Source organism: Pan troglodytes, chromosome 1 (genome assembly GCF_028858775.2).
Source record: "Pan troglodytes isolate AG18354 chromosome 1, NHGRI_mPanTro3-v2.0_pri, whole genome shotgun sequence".
NCBI classification, from domain to species: Eukaryota; Metazoa; Chordata; class Mammalia; order Primates; family Hominidae; genus Pan; species Pan troglodytes.
In genome coordinates, this window is record NC_072398.2 from 199,652,443 (window position 1) to 199,673,319 (window position 20,877).

General features: G+C 42.1%; 1 protein-coding gene across 12 annotated transcripts in view; it reads right to left on the reverse strand.

Annotated features, from left to right (window-relative positions):
- The window catches only part of ZCCHC17 (zinc finger CCHC-type containing 17), a 68,099-nt gene that overhangs the window by 38,040 nt on the left and 9,182 nt on the right, over positions 1 to 20,877 (reverse strand). For 4 of the 12 annotated variants that reach the window (XM_063783564.1, XM_063783566.1, XM_063783570.1 and 1 more), the window contains exons 2-4: positions 16,684 to 16,804; positions 8,608 to 8,677; positions 7,678 to 7,735 (exon numbers count right to left, since the gene is read on the reverse strand). In XM_063783564.1, coding sequence (XP_063639634.1) covers positions 7,678 to 7,735; positions 8,608 to 8,649 — 100 coding nt within the window. In that variant the 5' untranslated portion in view covers positions 8,650 to 8,677; positions 16,684 to 16,804. Of the gene's footprint in view, positions 1 to 7,677; positions 7,736 to 8,607; positions 8,678 to 9,909; positions 10,839 to 16,683; positions 16,805 to 20,877 lie in introns of those variants that run through there. The other 8 variants (XM_001158971.6, XM_054680916.2, XM_009452563.4 and 5 more) reach the window with 4 other exon arrangements.

The following is a 20,877-nucleotide window of genomic DNA, read 5'->3' on the forward strand; positions in this document are numbered from 1 at the left end:
AGGAAGTCAATTGCTCAAGTTATCCAATAAACCTATAGATCTCAGGATTAAAACTCACAGAGTTTCCACCTAATTATTTGGCTCCCTGAGCTTTCCCTCTGAGGCTTGCCTCAGCCCAGCTGTCAGACTGACAGATTCACTTGTAAGCTGTCAGCCACAATCAGAGGCATCACCTGACAGGGTATGGATAAAATGAGTTGAAGATTGACTGCTGGAAGGTCACAGGCCTTTAATCCCACACAGTCCCCAAAGTGTCACATATGCCCAAATTAGAATGGGACTTTCAGGCACTGGCAGCTATGGCAAGTATACTAACAAGAAAACCTGTGCTCAGACAGAAAGAGATGAATGTCCTGTGGGGTGGAGAAGAGTTCGATGTCATTAAATCCCAGACAACATAAAATGAGAAACTTAATTACAGACTGCTGACTGCCAGCTTGAAAACTGCTGGTAAACCATTTCTTAAGCAAAGATGCAAGTTGCAGAATAGTAGTCTACAAGGTTAGAGGCATGGATTTATTATCCAAAGATCACCTCTTGGATTTTTTTTTAACAGAAAAAACTTAAAAAAAATTTCCAGAAGTCAAAGTCCCTCTTCCATGTACATCCCTTCCTTAGCAAAACCAACTCCCCAGAAGTGACCATTGTTAATCTGTTGAATATTCCTCCAGCCTTTCTTCTAAACATAGGCAGTAAACTATATAAAGAAAAACGATATATAAAGGCATATGCACACTTGCTTTAAAAGGGGAAGAGAGATGCTATACAAAGTCTTCTGCAACATGTTTTTAAATTTTATTATCTTAGACTTCTTTCCATGTCAGATTTTTTCTTTTTTTTTTTTTTTTAAGGGACAGGGTCTCACTCTTACCCAGGCTGGGGTGCGGTGGCACAATCATAGCTCACTGCAGCCTCTAACTTCTGGGCCCAAGTGATCCTCCTGCCACCACACCCAGCTAACTTTTTTGTAAAGATGGTGTCACAAGATTCTTCAGGTGTCACTTTTCCAGCCAGAAGCTGCTGTGGCCAGCAGCACCTTTGCCCGAGTTTTGCTTGGACCTGCTGGGCTCGTTCTGCCCACTTGGCCTGGCAGGCTGCATTCAGCTTTGCTTGGGGCCACTAGGCCTGTTCCATCCACTTGGTCTAATGGGCTGCGCTTGGCTCATGCTGCCGTCCCAGATCCCACACCTGCCAAGGGTGAGCCAGGCTTGGAGTGGCGAGGGGTGCATGAGTGAGTGAGCATGGGGTCCAGCCACTGTGCACAGCCAGGCACACTGGCTGCTGTGGTTGGGCAGGCAGCTCCAGGTGCTGGCACAGGCACCAGCTCCATGTGAGGCTGTGGATGGACCAGGCATACCACAAGCGGCTTCCACTGTGAACTCTGGGGAACATGGTGGTGCCCAGAAGCTTGGAGATGCCAGGAACCATAAAGCCCCAAAGAGGTGTCACAGCTCTGGCTCAGGGAGCCCTTGGATCTGTTATAGCTCTTTCAGTCCCGCCATTCAACGGGTCCCAAGTTCTTGTCTTGCATCCAGGAAGAATGAGGTACGCAAACAACTGGAGGGTAAGCAAGGCAAAGAGTTGCTTTATTGAGTGATGGTACAGCTCTCAGGAGACCCAAAGTAGGTAGCTCCTTTCCACAGGCAGGTCAACCTGTTGAGTGCAGCTCTTAGCAGAGAGGAGACCCAGAATGGGCAGCTCTTATCTGCAGGCAGGTCATCCCAACATCTGCAGCCCTCGACGGAGAGGAGACCCAGTGTGGGTAACCCATTTCCACAGGCAAGTCCTCCCAGTGTCTGCCCAAGTCTGGCTGAGTCCAGGGTTTTTACAGTCTCCAGAAGTGTGTGCTGACTGGTCCGTGGGCAGGCCCAGGAAAAGCACCTTAAGTTCTCACTCTGGGCCACAGACTCCACCTGGAACTGACAGCCTGGCCCCTATGCTTCAGGCCATCCCTGGCTTGAAGGTGCGGCTTCACCGAGACCTGCCCCTTTCCACCCAGGAGCCTGTCTGCCTCTTGTCACCATCAATCATGTTGTCCATGACGCCCAGTTGTTCTGTGCCCGGGGGCACCTGCAGGCCCATGCTGAGCCACCCTCAGCACCCCTTTGGCCTCCCTCCTGTGCTCACTGGCACCCAAAGTCCAGAAGGGGCCAAGGTGGTAGGAAGCTGGCATGTCAGCACCACCCCAAGGTGTGCAAACCCAGCCAGGTTGCAATAGTGCCCAGGCTCAGCTTCGACTTTGCTCCAAAATCAGAGCAGGAGCCGGGAGCTGGGAGAGTCCAGGCGGTGGGAGCAGGCACTTCTGAGACTGTGGGGGAAAGGGGTCTTCCCGGACCTCCAAGAGTGCAGGGATGCCTGGGTCTGCAGCCAGGGCTGGGTGGCGGCAGCTGCACCCATGAGGGTGGGCTCCCACCCCACTAACTCATAAGGGGGCTGGGCTCCTGCCAGCTCCATGGAACATGCAGCCCTGGCCGCACAGCCCCCACTATGGCTGGCATCTTTGCAGCAGCCACTCTAGACAGGCCTCCATCGCCATCAGTGGGGTCTTGCTATGTTGCCCAGCCTGGCCTCGAACTCTTGGCCTCAAGTGATCTTACTACTTCAGCCTCCCAAGTAGCTGGAATTACAGGTGCATGCCACCACTCCTGGCTCATGTCAGTAAACTGACATTTATTGTGTTTCATTGATTCTAAGATGCACTTTCTTTTCCTCTCACTTTAATATCTCTGAAATTGGAGTGCTTCTCATAATCAATGATGTTTTACAACTGTTATCAGTCAGGTAGCAGTGTGATGGAATTGTATGAAAACCTTCCATGGCATCTTTCTGGTAAGATGAGGCATAATTATGTCTTAGAAATACAGTCATTCTTTTAATCATCTGCATAGTCTACAAAACAGATGCACATAATTTATGTAATTCTCTACTTACACTAAATTCTTCAAAGAATTTCTGGATTAAAGGGTAATAAGCACATTAAAGATGTTAATAGGCACTGCCAAAGTCTGTGAAATTATGCTCCTGATAGAGAGTAAAAGTATCCATTTCTAACACTGGGTATTAACAGCAATCTTTTAAAATATTTGTTAATCTCAAAGATTTTAGGAGTGTTTTAAATCGTTTTTTAAAAATATTTGATAACTTTGCTGCCCTATGTGAAAAAAAAATTTTTGAGATAATTGTACATTCATCTGCACTCAAAAGAAATAATACAGAGGTCTAGGCCGGGCTTGGTGGCTCACGCCTGGAATCCCAGCACTTTGGGAGGCCGAGGCAGGCAGATCACGAGGTCAGGAGATGGAGACCATCCTGGCTAACACAGTGAAACCCTGTCTCTACTAAAAATACAAAAAATTAGCCAGGCATGGTGGCGGGTGCCTGCAGTCCCAGCTACTTGGGAGGCTGAGACAGGAGAATGGCGTGAACCCAGGAGGCGGAGCTTGCAGTGAGCCGAGATTGTGCCACTGCACTCCAGCCTGGGCAACAGAGCGAGACTCCGTCTCAAAAAAAAAAAAAAAAGAAAGAAAGAATACAGAGGTTTTATGTACACTTTATCCAGTTTTCTCCAATGGTGACATTTTGGAAAACTATAGTACACTAACACAACCAGGATGCTGGCATTGATACTGTGGTATAAGAAATACATATTCGATCTTTGTCCCTAGTTCCTGGCAGAGTTCCTAAAACCCTTGGACTATTCTGAGTGATAGAAGTGTCTTTTGTTATTCATTAAGTCCCTTAATGAGGTGACTACTGTGGGTCCCTAGATAGCTTCAGAAACAGAGAAATCAACGATGTGATTAGATAGGGTTAGAAATTTCAGCCTGGGCTGGGCATGGTGGCTCACACCTGTAACCCCAGCACTTTGGGAGGCCAAGACGGGCAGGTCACAAGGAAAGGAGTTTGAGACCATCCTAGCCAACATAGTGAAACCCCTTCTCTACCAAAAATACAAAAATTAGCCAGGCATGGTGGTGCACACCTGTAGTCCCAGCTACTCGGGAGGCTGAGGCAGGAGAAATGCTTGAACCCGGAAGGCAGAGGTTGCCGTGAGCTGATATTGCACCACTGCACTCCAGCCTGGGCAACAGAGCTAGATTCCCTCTCAAAAAAAAAAAAGAAATTTCAGCCCTACCCTCTGACTTCCAGGAAGGGGAGAGGGGCTGGAGACTGAGCTCTATCACTGAAGGCCAAAAATTTAATCAACCATGTCTATATAACAGATCCTCCATATAAACCCCTAAGCAATGGAGTTTGGAGAGTTGGTGAACACATCCATGTGCCAAGAGGGTGACACACCCCAACTCCATGGGGACAGAGGCTTTGTACTCGGAACACTTTGGGTCTCACCCTGTGTACTTCTTCATCTGACTGCTCATTTTTATCCTTTAAAATAAACTAATAGTAACTATAGCATTTTTCTGAGTTCTGTGAGTCACTCTAGCAAATTACCAACTTTGGGGGGAAGTGCTGGGAATCCCAAAAATTATAGCCAAGTGAGACAAAAGTGTAGGTAATCTGAGGATTCAATATTGGGGCTGGCATCTGAAGTGAGGGTAGTCATGTGGGACTGAGCCCTTAAGTATGTGGAATCTGACACTAATTCCCAGGTAGTTAGTGTCAGAATTGAACTGAATTGTTGGGACATCCAGTTGATGTTAGAGAATCAGAGAACTGGAGAATTGGTTGGTGTAGGGAAAAACATCTCAGATAAAATCGACTGGCTCTTGTTCAGATTTCCCCAGTTTTACCTGTACTCATTTGTGTTTCTGTATGTGTATGTATTTAGTTCCATGTAATTTTACCACATGTGTAGATTCATGTATACACTGCCACAGTTAAGATACAGAACAGGTCCCTCACCACAAGGATCCTTCATATTGCTACTTCCTTCCCCTTCTTAATCCTTGTGAATCATTAAATAATTTGTTCTCCATTTAAATAACTTTGTCATTTCAAGTATGTTACATAAAAATCTTTGCAAATCATATATTTGATATGGGACTAGTATCCAGAATATATGACAAACACCTAACTCAACAATAAAAACAAAAATAACCCTATTTTTAAAAGGGAAAAGGCAGGTGTGGTGGCTCACACCTTTAATCCCAGCACTCTGGGAAGCTGAGGAGGGCAGATTACTGGAGGACAGGAGTTCAAGACCAGTCTGGCCAACATGGCAAAACCCTGCCTCTACTAAAAATTAGCCGGGTGTGGTGGCACATGCCTGTAATCCCAGCTACTCAGGAAGCTGAGGCATGAAAATCACTTGAACTCAGGAGGCAGAGGTTGCAGTGAGCCAAGATTGCACCATTGCACTCTAGCCTGGGCAACAGAGCAACTCTGTCTCAAAAAAAGAAAAGGATTTTGTATTAGTCTGTTCTTACACTGCTAATAAAGACATACGAGACTGGGTAATTTACCAAGGAAAGAGATTTAACTGACTCACAGTTCAGCATGGCTGGGGAAGCCTCAAGAAACTTAACAACCATGGGGAAAGGGGAAGCAAACACATCCTTCTTCACAGGGCAGCAGGAAGGAGAATAAGTGCCCAGCGAATGATGGTTTTATAAGGGAAGCCCCTTATAAAACCATCAGATCTTGTGTTACTATGATGAGAACAGGATGGGGCAAACCACCCCCATGATTCAATTATCTCCACCTGGTCCCTACCACAACACATGGGGATTATGAGAACTACAATTCAAGATGAGATTTGGGTGAGGACACAGCCAAAATATATCAGATTTGAATAGACATTTCCCCAAAAAAGATATACAAATGGCCAATAAACCCAAGAAAAGAGACTTAACATCATTAGCTATTAGGGAAATTCAAACCACAATGAGATGTCCGGGCACATCCATTAGGATGGCCATACCCAGAAAGATAATAACAAGTGTTAACAAAGATGTAAAGAAAATAGAACCCTCATACATTGCTGGTAGGAATGTAAAATGGCGTGGTCACTTTGGAAAAACAGTTTGGCAGTTTCTCAAAAAGTTGAACATAGAGTTATCATATGACCCAGTATTTCCACTCATAGGTATATACCCAATGAAAGCAAATATCCACACAAAAAGTTGTACACAAATATTTATAGCAACATTATTCATAATACTAAAGAAGTGGAAACAACCCAAATATCCATCAACTGATGGAATTGCAATAAATTTGTAATGGCAATAAAAAAGAATTAAGTACATATTATAAAACAGATGAACCTTGAAAACGTGCTAAGTGAAAGAAGTCAGTCACAAAAGACTATATACTGCATTATTCCATTTACAAAAAATGTACAAAATAAGCAACTATACAGAGACAAAGTAGAATAATGATTGCCTAAAGCTGGGGGCATAGAGAGAATCTGGAGTGATGGCTAATAGGTACAGGGTTTCTTTTTGGGGTGACAACAATGTTCTCAAAGTAGATCGTGGTGATGGTCACAAAACTCTGAATATACCAAAGAAACCACTGAATTGTACACTTTAAGCAGGTGAAATGTGTGGTATGTGAATCATATCTCAAGTAAAACATAAGAATGTTATATAAATGGAATCATAAAGTGTATAACCTTTTGAGATTAGCTTTTTTCACTCAGTATAATTTCTGGAGAGGGATGATCCAGGTTGTTGCATGTATGAATATTTTATTCTCATTCCTTTGTATTGTTGAGTAATATCCCATTATATGAATCTACCAGTCTAAGTTACTTTTTAGTCATACGGAGAATGAGTATCTTTTACTATAGTACCAAGTAATATTTTTTTATCCTGTGAGTTGTTTTTTCATATCCTTGGCACCTTTTCCTAATACCCCCTTTGTATTAGCTCTTTATCATATGTACTACAAATTCTTTTTCCAAACTTAACTCTGATTACAATGATTTTTGCAGTTAAGTTTTTAATTTTCATGTAGTGAAATATTCTTCTAGATTTTCTTCTAGTATTCTTATGGTTGCCTTTTTTAAAAATGTTAAAATCTTTAATTAAACCTTATTTTAGCATAAGAAGTTAGCAAGTTGAATCTTTGGATCCACCAGCAGTGTGATATAGTAGAAAGATCCAGGGGCTAGGAATCAGAAGGATTGGGTTCTAGTCTTGGCTATACCACTACCTAGCCAAATCACTCTGGGCAGACAACCGGTCTGTGGAACCTGCCTTTTCGGCTTAACATAGTTTTGGTAAATAAATAAGATTATAGACTTATAACAGGATTCTCAAAAAAATGTTCAACAGATGCCTCTTTATGAAAAAAACTTAAAATATTATATATATTATATATGTTTGTATCACTTGCAATACTAATCCCATTTCATGCGCTATCTACTAGAAAACTCACACTGTCAGCCTCAGACAGAGGTAGCTTGCCCTCCCGCAAATCCTGTGTCTAAAGAAGTCAAGTGATTTGCCTAGGGTCACAGGTGAAGTCTAAGGAGGACCTGGTTTCAGAAGTAAACCCAATTAGCTATACCCCAGTCTTCCTCCTGAGTCAGAGACCACAATTCTCTGCCCACTAAAAATGAACTGTCATCTTGTATTCATATCTATACATTAAAAAGAAAACAAAGGAATGAAAAACTACTGTCTGAAAAATGTACAGCCTATAATTAGGAGGTGGTGGGGTGTTAGCAGAGAGTAGAATCAGAGGGCTGAATTTCAAGTTATAAACTCCTACCTTGCTTCCGACAGCCTGGGATTTTGATAAAGGCCCCATAGTCTGTCACCATAGCAACCTATAAAGATGGGGGAAAAAAATCAATGTCACATACATGAGAATCTTTCTTCTGTAGCATTTAACCTAGTCTCCCCAAATTTGTACTTCATATTGACTGCCTCTGTATGCTACAAAACTGCCTAAAAATGATGCTCTGTCAAACATTCTTTCTGGGTTTTTTTTGAAATTTAGACTGACAGGTATGTGTGTACACATTAAAAACACTGGGAGATTAGAGTGTTATCACACGGTGTGATGATACTGAGGAATACCCAAATCCTATACCTAGTAAAATCACCAACAGAGTTTCATGAACAAAGGGAACATATTGATATTACCAGAGGAGTTTCATGAACAAAAGGAACAAAAAGCAAAAAACCAGGTAATAAAGTTATACTTTATATTAACTAGGACTGAGGCCTCCAAACCCAATACAGAGAACTTTAATAAATTTGGGATGGATCACGCAGGGCATTCCTCCCCTCATACCTGAACTTCAAATCAAACCAGAGCATACAGCCTGTTACATTTAACTCCAAGTCTGAGTCTTGGGTTTCATCAAGACAACTAGATAAAAAGCCAATACATACACATCTGACAGAACCTGAAAAGATCTAATCAGAGAGAAAGAGTTGTCCCCTCAGTCTTCTGCAGAGTTGTCTAAGATGAAGTTAGAGGCTTGATGGGTCTATGTAATAGGCAACCAATAAATGTTAGTGATGAAAGGCCCAGAACCCTTGCCAGATAAATCATTAACCTAGGCTCTAGCTCTCTCTTCCCCCTGTAGCCTACCCCATCCCCCAACCTGTGGATCGAGGGTAATGTTGTCACTATATGCTGAATTTAACACTAAATGATTATTTGTAAAATATTCAATATAATCTTACATACATAAACTTTATTCTTTTCAGTGTCTTCAATTAGCTGCTTCATCTTGAGCACTGTTTCAGCTTCACCATAACTAAAACAAGGGGAGTAAATAAAACAATCCTGACTGCACTGCTATTTACTAATATATACTGAATACTCACTATATGCAAAATAATATTCAAAATGCTTTGCATAATCCTTATGTCACTGTACGGAGTTGGTACTATTATTCCTATCCAATAGATGACAAAAAGATGCATGAAGAGATTAAGTAACATATCGGAGGTCCAAAGCTAAATAAGTAGCAGAGCTGAGATTTGAATCCGGAGTCTTAATTACACTAGAGCTGCTCATAGGTCCCCTCTAACTATAAAATTCTAATGGCCAAAAGCAATGTGGTATCTGATATCCTATCTATTCCTAGCAACAATCCTAGAAAGCATATACAGTAGATCCTTATGTTGCAAATGAAGTGGAATAGTATAGGTGTATCTGGGTGCTGTGCCACGTGCCTGTAGTCCTAGCTACTCCAGAGGCTGAGGCTGGAGGGTGGCCTGAGGCCAGGAGTTGAATCCAGCCTGGATAACATAGCAAGACCCCATCTCTAAAAAAGCTTTAAAAAAAAAAAAAAAAAACAGTATAGGTATAGAAAGTGAACATGCTTTGGAGTGAAAGATGTGGCTTCTAATCCTAGCTCTGCCATTTCCCACCTGTAGGATCTTGCACACAACTTGCCTTTCAGGGCCTAAGTTCCCATTTGTTCTCACTTTGCTGCTGCAGATAACAAATGATGTACATAAAGTGACTGACATAGGTATGTGGCACATAATGGACATTCAACAAAGTGTAGCTTTTCAATAATTTACAGTCTAAGACACTGAAGCACAAAAAGATTAGTGACTGGTAGGAAGGCACACAACTACTTGAGAGTTAGGGAGGCCAGGCACAGAGGCTCATGCCTGTAATCCTAGCACTTTGAAAGGGCGAGGCAGGTGGATCACCTGAGGTCAGGAGTTCAAGACCAGCCTGGCCAACATGGTGAAACCCCGTCTCTAATAAAAATACAAAAATTAGCTGGGTCTGGTGGTGGGCGTCTGTAATCCCAGCTACTCGGGAGGCTGAGACAGAAAAATCACTTGAACCTGGGAAGCAGAGGTTGCAGTGAGCCAAGATGGCGCCATTGTACTCCAGCCTGGGCAACAAGAATGATACTCCATCTCAAAAAAAAAAAAAAAGAAAAGAAAAAAAGTTAGGGATAGAACCTCGGTCCCTTGACTCCCTAGTCCAGTGCCTTATACTTAACCAAATATCATCATTACTCACTTCAATGTTAGGATGGAAATAGATAAAAACTTCCATTCTCATTTTTTAATGGAGACATCGGACGGAGCACTTGAATTAACTCTCCAAGACAAAACATGAAGAATGGGTTATGAACCAAAAGTTCTAAACTCATGTTTTATACTAATGAACATGTTATGCTGGGTTAGGAACCAGAGAGTCCCAAAGAAACAGTACAATCACACAGATGCTTAAAATTAAGGCAAGGTAGAGCCAACGAAATGACTTTAGAGATTAGCTGGTCCAGTTCTACCATGTTTCAAATGAGGAACGTAGAGATCAGAGATACAAAGTGCTTACCTGAGTTTACAAAGCAATTTGTTCTTTGTAAAAGAGGGCCACATAATAAAGATAAGTCTCCCAATTTTTAATTGAAATAAAAGCAAATCACTTCTTTCTGGACCAAGTGAAGGCACTTGGCTTTTGTTCCACAGTTCTAGAAAGAGGGCTGAAAAGTCTCATACTGTGTAACAACATTATTAAAGAGCATAATCATCCAACAAACTTAAAAGTAGCATCTGGGTCAGGCGCAGTGACTCACACCTATAATCCCAGCACTTTGGGAGGCTGAGGCAGGTGGATCACTTGAGGCCAGGAGTTCGAGACCAGCCTGGCCAACATGGTGAAACCCCATCTCTACTAAAAATACAAAATTTAGCTGGGCATGGCGGCACATGCCTGTAATCCCAGCTACTTGGGTAGCTGAGGCACGAAAATCGTTTGAACACAGGAGGTCACGGTTGCAGTGAGCCAAGATCATGCTACCGCACTCCAGCCTGGGTGACAGAGCAAGATTCTGTCAATAAATAAATAAATAAGTGAATAAATAAATAAATAAATCTGGAAGTTAGAGCCAAATTCACCTCACTGCTATAAATTAAGACAATCTCACTTTTCAATCCTGAAGCTCCAGTGTCACATTATGGTCTTTAGAGGTAATATAATAGACCTTAATTTGGTCTCTCCCAAAAGGAAAGGTTAATATGCTCCAGAATGGATGCACTCAACTGTTTAGGCATTGTTTCAGATTTCTAGCACCAGGTGTTTTCATCACTGTGTCTCCTAGGGTGCAATCACACCTGCCACAGATGATCACACAGTCTGCCTGGTGTCCCAAGAATAATTAGTCAAATAGCTCAGGGGAAAAAATTCAGTAACTATCTCAACTGAATTCATTAGAGCTTGGGTAAAGTAAATTTCCCATCTTCAGATTATAGGTGGCAAATGGCCTTGAAACTTGTTATCACCATAACGTAAATGAAGAATTTGAGGCTCAGGGGCATAAGTTACTTGTTAAAAGTCACAAAGTTAGATAGTAGCACAGCCAAGTACAACACAGACTTTTTTTTTACTTCTAGTCCAATGCTATTTCGACCTTACCAACATGAATCTCCCCTCAGCATTTCTTGGGCTATGGCAAGCCTAAGCCAAATCCCAAGTCTCATTGCTATGCTCGTACCCCCTACCATGTATTAATATAATGCACTCTGCTACCAACATGCTTCTCAGAGGATGACAGGATGAATATTGGCTTCTCAGCTATTTAATTACTAGGTCCCAAATCCCTGCTAAGTTCACCAAGAGAAGAGCTGGGACATGGGCTGAAACACCACCTTCTTCAAGGACAACTAGTCCTGTGAGTCTTGGGCTCCATTTTAAGCACCTATCTACTATGTACAAGATACCATGTCAGGTACTGTGAAATAAAGACAACTTTAAAAAAGGGATGCCCAGTCATTTTAAATAAATTTGAAGTAGTTACCAAGACATGTGAGACAATCATGGCCTCTGCTCTACAGTCACTCACGATCTAGTAGTGGAGAGAGACACATACAAGTAATAATAATACAAGACAGACCAGGATAAATGCTGTAACAGAGTTGTACCAACAAATGACTGTAGAACCACCAAATTTATCTATATTCCTCCTATAACTCAATTCAGTCAAAAGAATTCTCTTGGCTGGGTGCGGTGGCTCACATCTATAATCCCAGCACTTTGGGAGGCCAAGGCAGATGGATCACTTGAGGTCAGGAGTTCGAGACCAGCCTGGTCAACATGGTGAAAACCCATCTCTACTAAAAATACAAAAATTAGCCAGGTGTGGTGGCATGCGCCTGTAATCCCAGCTATTCAGGAGGTTGAGGCATGAGAATCGCTTGAACCCACTGCACTCCAGCCTGAGCGACAGAGGAAGACTCCATCTTAAAAAAAAAAGTATTCTCATGGGTCTTTTGGTTCCTCCACACATTTATGTACAATTGCACAACCCCAGCTGCAGTTTAGCAGAAAGTAAACTTGGAAAGAGGACCTGATTTAGAATCCTAGCTTTGCCATTTATTAATCCCTGGGCGATTACTTAACTTCTGAGAAGAGTCTCCTTATCTATCAAATAGAGTTAACAATTTCTTTGGAGAGATTCAATAAGACAGAATGTGTGAAAGTGCTAGCATAGATTAGGCTTACACCTTTTTTTTTTTCAATTTTAATGTAACTCCTCTTCTTTGTAAATATTGGGTACTCATTAAATGTTTATTGGATGAATATTCTGAAAAGTTTCTTCTTTCCAATTTATCATATTTCTCTTTCCCTAACTCCAAGTCACTTCTAAACCATCCCTTTTCAAAATATGCTACTGAAATAGTAAGTTAGAACCATAAAGTTCTCTCTGAACATTCCTAAAGACCATCCATCCTTGATAGTAATATATAAAACCTACACTAATTCAAGCTCCATCTCATATAAGAAAGCTGTAGGTGGCCAGGCACAGTGGCTCACACCTGTAATCCCAGCACTTTGGGAGGCCGAGGTGGGCGGATCACCTGAGGTCAGGAGTTTGAAGTCAGCCTGGCCAACATGGCAAAACTCTGTCTCTACTAAAAATACAAAAAATTAGCCGGGCGTGGTGGCTGATGCCTCTAGTCCCTGCTACTCTGGAGGCTTAGGCAGGAGAATCACTTGAACCCGGAGGCAGAGGTTGCAGTGAGCCGAGATTGCACCACTGCACTCCAGCCTGAGTGACAGAGCGAGACTCTGTCCAAAAAAAAAAAAAGAGAAAGAAGAGAAGAGAAAAGAAAAGAGCGAGCTGTAGGTTAGGATCCACTTTAGAAATCCGAGTTATTCTGTGGAGGGCAGAGTGTTCTTCCCTTTCTTTTGGGCAGCACCTGATGAGTGAGGGCTTCATGATCAGAAAAATCAGTTTCACCTCCAGTGCTACACTTCCTTCTTCTGAGCTCCGGTACCTTACTAACCTTTGGGGATACCATGAGCCATAAAGAAAAAGGACAGAGGCTTTAAAGAGCAGAGCTGTTTGCTATGTGTTAAAATGGTATTATACTTTGTATCTTGACTGTTATATTACAAGTTGGGATCAACTTAACAGAAGTCAAGAGCCACAATTATCTATAACTGACTGATAGTCACAAAGTCTGCCCTCCAAGACCTCACATTATTAGGATGTAAAACTTTTGTCAACCATATAAAGCAAGTATGAATGCCAAGTATGAATATCAAGTATAAATGATACCATTAAAATACTATAGGCTCAGGCCAGGTGCGATGGCTCACGCCTGATCCCAGCACTTTGGGAGGCTGAGGTGGGCAGATCACTTGAGCTCAGGAGTTCAAAAGACCAGCCTGGGCAACATAGTGAGACCTTGTCTCTACAGAAAAATTAGCCAGGTGTTGTGGTGTGTGCCTGTAGTCCCAGCTACCTCGGGGGCTGAGTGGGAGGATCACTTAAAACCCAGGAGGTGGAAGTTGCAGTTAGCCAAATCACACCATTGCAGTCCAGCCTGGGCAACAGAGTGAGATCTTATCTCAAAAAAAAAAAAAAAAAAAAAAAAAAAAAAAAGAGGCCCAGTATGGTGGCTCACACCTGTAATCCCAGCACTTTGGGAGGCCGAGGCGGGTGGATCACCTGAGGTCAGGAGACTAGCCTGGCCAACATGGTGAAACCTTGTCTCTACTAAAAGTACAAAATTTAGCTGGGTGTGGTGGTGGGCGCCTGTAATCCCAGCTACTTAGGAGGCTGAGGCAGGAGAATTGCTTGAACCTGGGAGGTGGAGGTTGCAGTGAGCAGTTGCAGTGAGCTGAGATCACACCATTGCACTCCAACCTGGGCAACAAGAGCAAAACTCCGTCTCAAACAAACAAACAAGCAAACTACATGCTCTTGTAAGACACTGAAAACAATTTTTTGGCTTTACTTTCACTTCAAGAGGAGGGAGCCAACATTAATTAATTCCTACTATGTCTCAGGCATTGTATTCTTATAGATGATAGCTTATTTAACCATCACAGTAATTCTATGGAAGAGAATTACTGTGAATAAATGGAACCTCCATTTAACAAATAAGAAAACTGAGGTTCAAAGCGATTAAGTGACACCCTAAAGGCTCACATAGCAAGCAAAAGAGCTGGGACTAGAATCCCGATTTTGTCTGGTTTCAAAGCCTCTGCTCTTGAAACAAATATGCCTTCTCTGCCAAAGGTTGATAATTCATTCGGTCATCAAAAATGTATCAAGCACTTACTATTTTCTACCCATCCACCTAAGACTGAGATATACAACAAAACAGACAGAACTCAGCCCTCATGGAGCTTAGTGTCTTGTGAGGAAGACAGACATTAAACAAGTATATAATTAAATACAGTGTGAACCTATTTATTTATGATGGGTAAAAAAAATTCTGAGGAGACATTAGGGCTGAGACCTAAAGGATGAATACAAGATGATGGGAAAGTGGGTAGTTAAAAGGAAGAGTGTCTTAGTCTGTTTGTGCTGCTATAACAAAATACCATAGAAATTTATTTCTCACAATTCTGGAGGCTGGGAAGTTCAAGATCAAGGTGCCAGCAGATTTTGTGTTTGATAAGGGCTCACTGTCTGCTTCCAAGATGGCACCTTATTCCTGTGTCCTTTGGAGGTGACAAATGCTGTGTCTTCACACAGCAGAAGGAATGGAGGGGCCAGGCAGCTCCCTGTAGCCTCTTCTATAAGGGCATTAATCACATTTACAAGGGTAGAGCCTTCATGACTTAACCACTTCCCAAGTGATTAATACTTCTTAATACCACCTCTTAATACCCCCACGTGGGGGACTAAAGTTCAACATGAACTTTGGTATTTCTCCAATATTCACTTTGAAGCCTAATCCCCAATTCAATGGTATCAAGAGGTGGGGCCCTTAGGCCCCTCATGAATGGATGAGTGCCTCATAAAAGGGCTCGAAAGGGTGAGTTCGCTCCTTCTGTCCCTTCCGTCATGTGAGGACACAGCATTTCTTCCCTCCAGAGGATGCAGCAGGAAGGTGCCATCTTGGAAACAGAGTAGTCTTCACTAGACACCAAATCTGCTGACAACTTGATCTTAGATTTCCCAGCCTCCAGAACTGTGAGAAATAAATTTCTGTTCTTTATAAATTACCCAATCTCAGGTATTTTGTTATAGCAGCACAGACTAAAAAGAAAACAGCATGTGCAAAAATCCTAAAGAGAGAGCAAGAACTCAGACTGTTCAAAGCTATTAAGGAGGCCAGTGTGTCTTGACTACGAGCAGGGTAGAACAAACAACATTGTGAGAGCACCCAGCGGCAAGCTGTGGAAGGTCCATGTCTGTATTCAATTGTAATGAGAAGCTTCTGAAGAGCCGTGAGAAAGCAACATGTCCAACCTACTTTAAAAATCTTATTCTAGGCCAAGCACAGTGGCTCATGCCTGTAACCCCAGGACTTTGGGAGGCTGAAGTGGGAGTATCACTTAAGCCCAGGAGTTTGAGACCAGCCTGGGCAACATAGTGAGACCCCAGCTCAATTTTTAAAAAAGAATTAAAAAACAAAAACAAAAACAAAAATCTTATGCTAGCTACAATGTGAAGAACAGACTGGAGAGGAGCTACGATGAAGCAGGGATCCCAGTAAAGACCAGGCAAGAGATAGTGAGTTTTAACTAATAGGGTGCCAAGGGGATAAAGAAGTACATAGACCAGGGATATAATTAGGACTTGCAAATAGACTGGAGTGGGAGGGAAAATCAAAATCAAATCAAGAAGAGAAATCAAGGATGATGGCCAGATGCGTAGTCTGGCAACCTGCAGGATAGTGGTTCTATTCGTTGAGGTGAAAACATCTAGAAGAGAAACAATTTTTTGAGTGTCTCAGTATGTTCTGTGTTACTTTAACAGAATACCAGAGACTGGATAATTTATAAAGAAATGAAATTTATTTGGCTCATAGTTCTGGAGGTTGGAAAGTCCAAGAGCAAGGTGCCAGCATCTGGCAAGAATCTTCTTGTTGTGTCATCCCATGGTGGAAGGTAAGAGGGTAAGAAGGAGAGAAAGAGATCAAACTCACAGCCTCAAGCCTTTCAATAATTGGCATTAATCCATTCAGGAGGGTGGAGCCCTCAAGAACTAAATACCTCCTACTAGGCCCTACCTCCCAACGTTGATGCACTGGAGATTAAGTTTCCAAAACATGCTTTTTAGGGGACACATTCAAACCACAGCAGTGAAAAAATAAATTTATTTTAAAACATAAATTACACATGCTGGTATTCCAATGACGATGTCAACTACGCACTTAAATATCTGGAGCTTAGAGAAGGCACATGTGATTGCCAGATGTTCCGCTGGCCCTTCCCATTTAAGCTGTAATGCTCAAGACAGACTTAAGTGGACAGGAACAACAAACCCAGTTGTCACCCTTAATCTATTTTAACATAAATGGTGGGTTTTCAAAGCACAAAAGAATATACCTCTCCTTGGAAAATAGTGTAGAGAGCAGGCAAGTTTTCCATGGTCTCAGGCCTTCCTGAATTCATCCTTAATATTCTATGGCTCCTCCATTTCTCTTCTATTAAAGCTAATACAAGTGTCCTGTCATAAAGAAATCAGACACCAATTAGAGAGATATCTGCGTTAAAGAAATGAATATGCAGACAATCCACAGCTATTCTCTACAGAATAATACCACTAGATTTAACACCATATACTTTTATCCAAATCTCTTTTGTTTATTCTAATTGTGGGGAGTTCTGGAAACCTTGATCCTATTTCTCAACAATTTGTTACTTACCCAAGGCCATTAGGCTACTAATTTTGTTGTGTTTGGTTTTTTTAAATTGCTATTTTTGCTATTTTTTTGCCGGGGAAGAATTTTGGGGGAGGGTGGGAAAAGATGTTAAGTATGTTTGACCGGATCTCGAAAAAATGGAATAACAGAAATAAAAACATTAATGCAGCACTTACTATGTCCAGGCACTGTGCTAAGCACTAGACATGCAATCTCATTTAATTCTCAAAACTCAGGCTGGGTATGGTGGCTCACACCTGTAATCCCAGCACTGTGGGAGCTGAGGTTGGACGATCTCAGGATCAGGAGTTCCAGACCAGCCTGGCCAACATGGCGAAATCCCATCTCTACTAAAAATACAAAAATTAGCCAGGCATACTGGCAGGAGCCTGTAGTCCCAGCTACTTGGGAGGCTGAGGGAGGAGAATCACTTGAACCTGGGAGGCAGAGGCTGCAGTGAGAGATCATACCACTGCACCCCAGACTAAGGAACAGAGCGAACTCCATCTCAAAAACAAAACAAAACAATTCTCAAAACTCTTAAAATGTAAGTTCTATTACTATTATATTATACAGATGAGAGAACAAAGGCTTCCAGAAGTCAAATTACTAAGCATGTCAAAAAGCCAGGAAATGGGGAGTCAAACTGGCTGACTCCAGAGTCCATTCTCTTAACTACTATGCTAGGTATTAAATCTGAAGTGACTTCAAAGAGAAAAGGGCTTACTTTTTTTTTCTTGATAAAATTAAAACACATACACACTGTGAAAGTTCAGATAATAAAAAAATTCAGATAATACATTAATAAAGAAAATGAAATCACCTGTAATTCAATTTGATCTATATTCTTAACAGTTTTTTTATATTTAGAAGTGGTTTTTTAATGGAATCATGAAATCATTTTCTTATTACAGCAATTCATACACATACACAACTTTTTGTTAACACGCACCTAATAATCCATTGTTGGATGTACCAAATTCATTTAACTATTTCTGAATTATCTGAAAATGCAGATTGCAGTTCAGTAGGTCTGAGGTGTTACCCGAGATAATGCATTTTCAACCAGCTACTAGGTGACACTGATGCTGCCTAAGTAGCAAAACTTACAGCTTTGGATACTTACCTTAGAGATAATCTTGCTCAGCCTCCTGATCTTAAACAGAGGGGAAACCAGCAATCTAGCGGCTCTTAAACATGCCTCTTTACTCTGTTGGATAAATCACTGCCAAGATAAATCTAATGGTACTATCCTCAGTTCTCTTTCCTCCCAATTATATTTGACACCAGTAAGACCTGAAATTATTTTTCTTGTGTTTTCACAGGTAAATACTTTCTTCTCTCCTCAACCCCCACTGCTTCCTTTCACTTTCAGAGGATGACTTGATGTCCTGATTTTGGTAAGTATTCCTGATTTACAATGACCATCCATTAAATTGACAGCTTCACTTGAAACAGAAATGAAAGAAAATCCTTTCAGGACATCCAAATCCTTGTTCTAGTATTATCCCACAGCTCAGGAACATCCCTGTCCTCAAGCTCCCTAAGATAATCTTATATCCTTATAATAAACTTGCCCTTTTCTGCTTCGGTCGGCCAAAGTGTCTTTTTATTACTGTACTAAAAGTACACAGAGCTAATACAGGCAGATTTGTCAGTTCTTGAGAAATAGCTCATAAACAGGTTAATTCCAAGTTTTACATTCTGGTTAAATCCTGCCTCTTCCATTTCATAGCAATACAATCTCATCTCTAGCCTGTCCTTTCCCTCTGTCCAGTATCCCTCACCTCACATGCTAGAACAGGAGTTACTAATCTATCAAGTTCTATCAGGAGACTTTTATTATCCCTCCAACACTTGAAACGTGTTAGTGAGGTACAGAATCCATAGGGGCACCAGCAGCTGAAACATCTAAATTAACTTCAAACATCTTAATCTATCATCTGTTACTCTACACACAAAGGTCATAGGCCAGGTGCAGCGGCTCATGCCTGTAATCCCAGCACTTTGGGAGGCCAAGGCGGGTGGATCATCTGAGGTCAGGAGTTCGAGACCAGCCTGGCCAACACGGTGAAACCCCATCTCTACTAAAATACAAAAAATGAGCCGGGCATGGTGGTGCACACCTGTGGTCCCAACTACTTGGGAGGCTGAGGCAGGGGAATTGCTTGAACCCAGGAGGCAGAGGTTGCAGTGAGCCGAGATTGAGCCACTGCACTCCAGCCTGATGACACAGTGAGACTCCGTCTCCAAAAAAAAAAAACAACAAAAATCAGCCAGGCGTGATGGCAGGCGCCTGTAATCCCAGCTACTCTGGAGGCAGGAGAATCGCTTGAACTGGTGAGGTAGAGGCTGCAGTGGGCCGAGATCAGGCCACTGCACTCCAGCCTGGGCAACAGAGCAAGATTCCATCTCAAAAAAAAAAAAAGTCTAAAGCAGAAATGAATTTACATTGTTGCTTACAGACTTCTGCTGTGATAAGCATATAAAAAGCTAGGTTTAATGCTCCCAGATTTATACCTCCTGTAGAACAGTGGCCTAAGAAACCCCATGCAATTCTTCAAGAAGGAAACTGGGGCCAGATGCAGTGGCTCACGACTGTAATCGTGGGAAGCTAAGGCGGGAGGATCACTTGAGGCCAGGAGTTCAAGGCCAGCCTGGACAACACAGTGAGACTCTATCTCTACTTAAAAAAAAAAAAAAAATCAGCCAGGCACAGTGGCTCACGCCTGTAATCCCAGCGCTTTGGGAGGCCGAGGCGGGCGGATCACAAGATCAAGAGTTCGAGACCATCCCGGCCAACATAGTGAAACCCCATCTCTACTAAAAATACAAAAATTAGCTAGGCGTGGTGGTGCACACCTGTAGTCCCAGCTACTTGGGAGGCTGAGGCAGGAGAATTGCTTGAACCCGGGAGGCGGAGACTGCAGTGAGCCGAGATCGCCCCACTACAGTCTAGCCTGGTGACAGAGCGAGACTCCGTCTCAAAAAAAAAAAAAAAAGAAAAAAAGAAAAAAAATCAGCCAGGTGTGGTGACACCAGCCTATAATCCCAGCTACTTGGGAGGCTGAAGCAAGAGGATCGCTTGAGCCAAGGAGATCAAGGCTGCAGTGAGGTACGATCATGCCAATGCAATCCAGCCTGGGCGACACAGTGAGACCTTATCTCAAAAAAAAACTGGCATGCATTTTTGAGGGAAAGCCTGAAATATAACAGTACAGTAGTCCTCCCATCCACAGTTGTACTTTCCACAGTTGCAGTTACTCACAGTCTACCACGGTCCAAAAACACCAAATGAAAAATTCCAGAAATAAACAATTCATAAGCTTAAAACTGTTATGTTGTTCTTATTAGTGTGATGAAATCTTGTGCCATCCCACTCTGTTCCATCTGGGATATGAATCATCCCCTTTATCCAGCGTATCCATGCTGCATACACTAGTCACTCAGTGTATATTAAGTGCCCATTAGTCACATAGTAGCCATCTTGGTTATCAGACTGACTGTTGAAGTATCTCTGCTTGTGTTCAAATAATTCTTTCTTTACTTAATAACGGCCACGAAGCAGAGTAGTAATGCTGGCAATTTTGGTATGCCAAAGAGAAGCTGTAAACTGCTTCCTTTAAGTGAAAGGGTGAAAGTTCTCAAGGGGAAAAAAAAATTGTATGCTAAGGTTGCTAAGATCTATAGTAAGAATGAATCTTCGATGTCTGAAATTGTGAGGAAGAAAAAAACATTCATGTTAGTTTTGCTGTTGCACCTCAAACTGCTAAAGTTATAGCCACAGTGTATGATAAGTGCTTAGTTAAGATGGAGAAGGCATTAAATTTGTGGGTAGAAAATACAAACAGAAACATCTTCCAATTGATAGCAACTT